This window comes from Sebastes fasciatus, chromosome 13 (assembly GCF_043250625.1).
Source record: "Sebastes fasciatus isolate fSebFas1 chromosome 13, fSebFas1.pri, whole genome shotgun sequence".
Taxonomy (NCBI): domain Eukaryota; kingdom Metazoa; phylum Chordata; class Actinopteri; order Perciformes; family Sebastidae; genus Sebastes; species Sebastes fasciatus.
Window position 1 is genome coordinate 15,621,204 of NC_133807.1, and position 6,485 is coordinate 15,627,688.

Sequence of the window (6,485 nt, forward strand, 5' to 3'; positions counted from 1 at the left end):
GGCAGCCCTAATTCAGATTATATCAGAATAATCACACCGAGCCAAGGGGTGTAGAGACTCCTGCTGCACACACAAATACACACACAGAGTACAGTGGGAGTGAATGGGTGGTGATAGTTACCTCCTCTGAACGGGGGGGCATGTCTGTCAAAGCCTCCTGAGCTCCTTTCACTGCAGGAAAACACAAAACAAAAAAGAAAGCAGTTCGTTCTAGTCTGTATCAGCGGTTTATCCTTCACACTTGTCTTTGTAGGGTGAACAAATGAAAGAAACTTCATTTAAGGAAACTCAATAATCAACACTTAAAGTTGCACTGTGGAGTTTTCTTGTAAGCAAACAAAAGTTTCCGCTCAGTGTTTTCAACCATTACGCACTGTCGGGCGAATTCACAAAGATTGGACTGAGGCCGCTGATGGCACCATGAATTGCTCACTTGTTGCACTTGCAACCGCTATCTGACCTTTCTCAAGGTCTGTTTCACAAAATATATATCGCTAATGATATTATATCACAAACATGCACATAACGTTTTGCAGCTGAGTGCAATTTGCCCTTTTTTGGCATTTGATTGCAATTATCCATGTGGCAAAGTATAAATGTTGCCTTTGTAGGTAGAACAATGGCAGAGAGAACAAGAAAAATGTTCAGACGGCGAGCTACAGGTCCTAGCCAACGAGGTGCAGAGGCATTCCTCAAAACTTCAGGCAGTACAGAAGCTAAAGACGCTCCAACTTCCGTTTCACTGGGAATTTAAATATCCCAGTCTGTCAGTGCTGCACAAACCTTCAGACTGTAAAAGAAGATGGCATGATTTGAAGCCGAGAAGAAAAGGAAAAATATCATTCTGCTGCAATAATCAGTGGAAAGTCTGGGCATGACACCCCTTATAATATGTTACCACCAACTCTCTGAAGACCCTAGTAATTTCCCTGTAACTGCGTGTGGCTATCAGCACTGATATCTTTACCAATCTTTATGAATTGGACAGCTTTTGCAATGAGGCTCATTTGCATATAAATATGTCTGCAGATTACCTCATTTAAATACGTGCAAATAGCACAGGAGCACTGAGATGCCTTTTGCCATTTGTGCTAGTTTAGCGACCGCAAAAGCCACGCAAACATTTTGTGAATTTGCCCCACAGTGTATCCTTAAGGCCTAACAAATTTGTTGTAACAAAGCATTTCCTTACCAAAACACATGCAGAGCCGAGTATTTAAAATCCTGCCTTGTTTACATCCATGTTTGCCAGCTTGCAGTCTTCCTCTTCCTTCTCTCATAAAAACATTGCTCCATAGTGCTACCAGTGGTCAAAAAACTCCACAAGGAGCCTTTAAGTTGATGATACTTTAAGTAGAATAAATAATATAATAAAATAAGTCACAAAGCAATTAAAAAAATGAAGATTGGCTACAGGTGAAATCATTGCTGAGTTAGTCAAAGAATTAGTTACATGTTACGTTTCAGAGGCACTGAGTGAGCTTCTTACGGTTCTTCAGCTGGTATTCGATGGCAGCTTTGAGGTTGAAGGCTTCGATCAGAGCGGTGTGGTGCAGCACCAGCGTGTTGCCCACGCTGTGGACGTCGATGCCCTCAGTCGTCATGCCGACGCTCAGCTCTGGTGCACAGAAACACGACGTTAAGTCAAAAAGGTTGTTGTAAGATCATCAAATAATGTCACTAGACTCATTATTAAGTCCAAATTCAACAATTTAAATGTCACTCTAGCTGCTGTAAAGAAGAGAAAGTCTGACAGATGAAATGATGGCAGTTCCTCTGCAATGGGGTTTTACCTGGATGCTCCTTGATGCCTCGTTCGATGATCTCTCCAATGTATTTGAGGGCCTGAGCGTAGTTCTTTAGGCTGTAGTAACACAGGGCGATGTTGTAGGATAATGCTGAGTGAGAGGAGGGGCAGAAGATAACAAGATGAACTTTAAATGGTGCCTGTAGGGTGGATTTTTAACCCCATATCGGTCTGATAGCCCACCGAAGTTCTCCATAAATCTGTGATAAAATAACAATTTCATTTATATCATTTGCTTACGCTTTTCCCAGCTTGTAAAAGTTTTCCTAAAGGTTTTCCTTTCCCTCAATGTTGTGATATGCTGCTCTGATTAATCACCATGAAACGAACATATGATGCAAAGATCAATCAACATCGCCACTTCAGCTGAATCAGATCCTAAAGCATTTCATCTTGTGATCAATTTAGTTATCAAATGTTGGCATTTGTGGCCTTTGTGGTGTGATGTGGCACGTCGCTCTTTTTCTCCCTAAAAGTTCATGTTATCAAACCACTTCTGCACCACCAAAGTCATTCCTGGTGTGAAACTAACTTTTCCACAGCCGAGTTGCTGGTGTTCGTGATGATGACGTTAAAAATGTGCAGTATCATTTATCAAGAGCAACTGCAGGTGTATTCATGTGTGTGTGTGTCTTTGATAACTACCTGGCTTGTATCCTAGCACCTGCATGGCAGACATGAACTTCTTGCAGGCCTCCTCATACTTGCCGTCCTGGTAAAGCAAACAGCCCATATTGTGGACGTAGTCCGGGTCTTCCAGGGGCAGCTGCTCCAGCAGTGACTGTGCAGTGAGTAAAAAATGAATGGACGTGTGTTTGGCTGCAGATAGCAATGATTCAAACTGCCACCAGATTGAACCGAAATGGTATCATTTGTATGCATTAGCAGATAATGTGAGAGAGCTCGTCACCTTGGCAGCAGAGTAATCTTCCTCACAGTATTTGATACAGGCCTGCAGCTTGACCATCTGTGCCAGAGAGATAGAGAGAGAGAATAAACTAAAGGTAAAGGTAAGTGCTGGTTTGACTTTGGGGGGAAAAATTAAGCAATAACATGAACTACAGACTCTGATCCAAACATCCATAATTCATTTTCATGAGTTTGAACTACAATGAATTCACACATTTCATGTGGGAATTACCTAATATTTCTACTTGTCCTCTCATATCGATAACATGAACTTAAATTCCATTTGAGAGCGGCATTATTTTGGACTTTCTGGTAATAAAAATGTGTTCCCTGTTGCTGAGCTATGCACATTTATGCCTGCTTTATTTCATTAGTTGTGCATTTATGGCCCATATGCATTTGTTAGAGCACTTCTGTTGAACAACAACTCCCAGTGTTGGAAAGTGTGTAACAGATGGAGGGAACAAAACGAAAACATGTCAATGTAAATAAGGTGGAGCTGTTCTTAAATCGCAAATTTGAAGCAGTGATGGAACACATGGAGCCAAACTCTTTTAGGTTCCCATAAAACAATACAGTGAGTCTTAGTGGAGCTGCTAAACCGTTGGTATTCAAGGTACCTTGGTGTGACTGCTGGGGTTGTCGAGCACGATGGAGGCCTTTGAGGCGTCAGCATAAGCACCAGCTTTGTAAAGGGACTGGGCGTAGTACACCTTGTACTCTTCCACCTCCGGGTGCAGCTGGGTGAGCTGCTCGTAGCACTCTGCAGAGTTAGTGAAATCCTGGATGTGATAGTAGCAGTAACCCAGCAGAGACAGGGCTGCTCTGGACTGTGACACAGAAGAAAGCAAGAGAGAGTTAAAGTGACGGATGACACTGCAGTGTTTGTAACATGAGGCTGTGTGGATAAAGGATATAACACTAATCTCAGCCTCTCACAAAACACCTGAGGCACAACAACATTGAAATATGAATCAGGATGTCTGCCAGTAGTACAGCACGAAATGTACTTTTATAAAACATACATTTGTGATAAATATAAATCAGCGTAACCCATATTTAAAGACTAAATCACATCATTTCCACTAGAGCTGCAAATAAAGATGATCTCTTCTTATCGATTCATTTGGCAATTAATTTCTTGATTCTTGATGTTAAATGTGAAAATACATGTATTTGGACAATTATATATATATATCTTTTCCTTCCTTCATAAACTTATGATCTTTATGGGTTATTATTTTTGCTTGTGCTGCAGTTATGGACCTACAAGTGAGATGTTACAGTGTAATCTATAAATTAATTAAATAACTTATTATATTTTCCCTCCTTCACTTAAATGCCTTCTGTAACCTGTAATCCTATTGGATTTGAATGGGGAATTCAAATTGTCAATATATTTGATGAATAGTGTTTCTTTGTATTTGGGGAATGAGTATGAGAATAGAAGTTTTATGTACATGTCTTGTATATTTCACTCTTGTGTGATAAAAAAAAAACGTTGAAAATCAATAACATACGTTTACAACAAAAACATAGTTCAAGCTTCATTTTTTGTTGATCGACTAATTAATTTATTGATTCACTCTCTCAATCTATGACAATTACATTCAATTTTAGACCCAACATTTGTAATAAAAGACCTGCAGACATCCTGAAAATATACTACTGTTAATACTTGTTTTAAATTCACACTATTCAAGACACTTACCTTCTTGTGTTTTTGAAGTTGGCTGTTTAGGATGTCAATTGCTTCCACATACTGACTGTCTTTAATCTAAAATAAGATAAGATAAGATAAGATGAACCTTTATTAATCCCCAAGGGGAAATTCAGGTGTCAAAGCAGCAAAGCGCAGGTACAGAGGTACAAAAAATTATAAAAACAATAAATAGAGATACAGAATATACATAGTGAATGAACATAGTGAATGGACATAGTGAATGAGCATAGTGAATGAGCATAGTGAATGGACATAGTGAATGAGCATAGTGAATGGACATAGTGAATGAGCATAGTGAATGGACATAGTGAATGAGCATAGTGAATGAGCATAGTGAATGGACATAGTGAATGAGCATAGTGAATGGACATAGTGAATGAGCATAGTGAATGGACATAGTGAATGGACATAGTGAATGGACATAGTGAATGAGCATAGTGAATGAGCATAGTGAATGGACATAGTGAATGGACATAGTGAATGGACATAGTGAATGAGCATAGTGAATGAGCATAGTGAATGGACATAGTGAATGGACATAGTGAATGGACATAGTGAATGAGCATAGTGAATGGACATAGTGAATGGACATAGTGAATGGACATAGCGTGTACCGTCCGTCAATAAAAACTGTAGTGTACAATAAATATATGTAATATGTACAGTCTATAAAATGGTATATGGGATGTAGTGTAAAGTAAGTTTAAAGTTTGTGCACCAGTGGTTAGAAGAGGAAAAACAGAGAATGAACTGTGATGGTTTTATAGATAGATAGATGGATAGATAGATAAATACATAGATAGATAGTAACTTTATTGATCCCGAGGGAAATTCAAGTTTCCAGCATCACAGTTTCATAGTGCAAAACATGTTAGTAAAAAGGCAGTAAAAAAGTTAGTAGTGCAAAGTACAAACAAATATACCAGATATAAAAATACAAGGAGATGAAGAAAAACTGTTAAAACTGAATATAGTGCAGGGTAACAGCTGAGATACAGGACTATTAAAAACGTGACTATAATGCAGAAGAGACTATTAAAAGTGAGTATAGTGCATAATATATGTTATATATAAATATACGTCGTTCCCATTATTTACACGTTATTAACATGATCTAACAGGGAAAACACAAGCTGGTTAAAATGATGTTATCATAATGGTGTAAGGTTTACTTTAAACGGGAACTTCAAATCATTTAAACGAACCATGTCAACATATTAGTTAACTCATGACGTTATTTGAGATTATGTGGCGATGCAGTAATGCAATGTTAACGCACAATAACACTGTAAAAGTTTAACTTTAACTGGATTATTTGCTGCTTGATGTTTTGAATGTGTGCTGAATTTACGTGCAGTCCATCCCGGAGAAGTGTTGTGTGTCGGGTGTTTTTCTATCAGCTAGAAACACTAACATCAAAGCTTATTTAAAGGAGTTTCTGTAGCTAACTTAGCTGTTGTAGCGACGCTAGCTCATCACTGAGCTCAACTAAAACAACCATATTCTCACCAGTTTGTAGATTGTAGCCGTGTACTCTCCGTCTTTTATAGCCGTCATGGCTTCAAACGAGTTGTCTTCACGATGACAGATCACTTGTAACTTTGTTTGTGTTAATAAAATGTGAAACAGAGCATCGAGCTAGCTTCTGTTTAGTGGACGGACTGAGAGCTTCAGCTGTTACTTAGCAACGAGAGACAGACCGGAAATGGAAGATTTGACAGACGTGTGTGAGAGCCAATCATATTGGAGGATAAAGTTACTATGGCCAACCTTCCATTTCCCCCCCTTTTATATTATAAGGCAGGTTTAAGTGCTTTATAAATACTGTTAAACCATCAAAACACTCAATATACGGAGAAATACACACACACAGCTCGTATTCAGAAATTTTGTGTTTGAAACAAGCGTTTGGATTTCTGTCCATTTGTGATGTCACAAATATACAATATTTAGACCATTACACGGTTTTGAATGTAAATATTCTAAATGTGTCTCTGTTTATTTGCTGTTGCAGTGTATGTAAATAACATCAGTTGACAGGAAGTA

General features: G+C 38.6%; 1 protein-coding gene across 1 annotated transcript in view; it reads right to left on the reverse strand.

Annotated features, from left to right (window-relative positions):
• Positions 1–6,136, reverse strand: part of ift70 (intraflagellar transport 70) — a 17,821-nt gene extending 11,685 nt beyond the window's left edge. The window contains exons 1-8 of the mRNA XM_074655783.1: positions 5,949–6,136; positions 4,428–4,493; positions 3,337–3,546; positions 2,718–2,774; positions 2,453–2,588; positions 1,794–1,898; positions 1,490–1,618; positions 122–171 (exon numbers count right to left, since the gene is read on the reverse strand). Coding sequence (XP_074511884.1) covers positions 122–171; positions 1,490–1,618; positions 1,794–1,898; positions 2,453–2,588; positions 2,718–2,774; positions 3,337–3,546; positions 4,428–4,493; positions 5,949–5,996 — 801 coding nt within the window. The 5' untranslated portion in view covers positions 5,997–6,136. The remainder of the gene's footprint in view (positions 1–121; positions 172–1,489; positions 1,619–1,793; positions 1,899–2,452; positions 2,589–2,717; positions 2,775–3,336; positions 3,547–4,427; positions 4,494–5,948) is intronic.
• Positions 6,137–6,485: the final 349 nt, after the last annotated feature.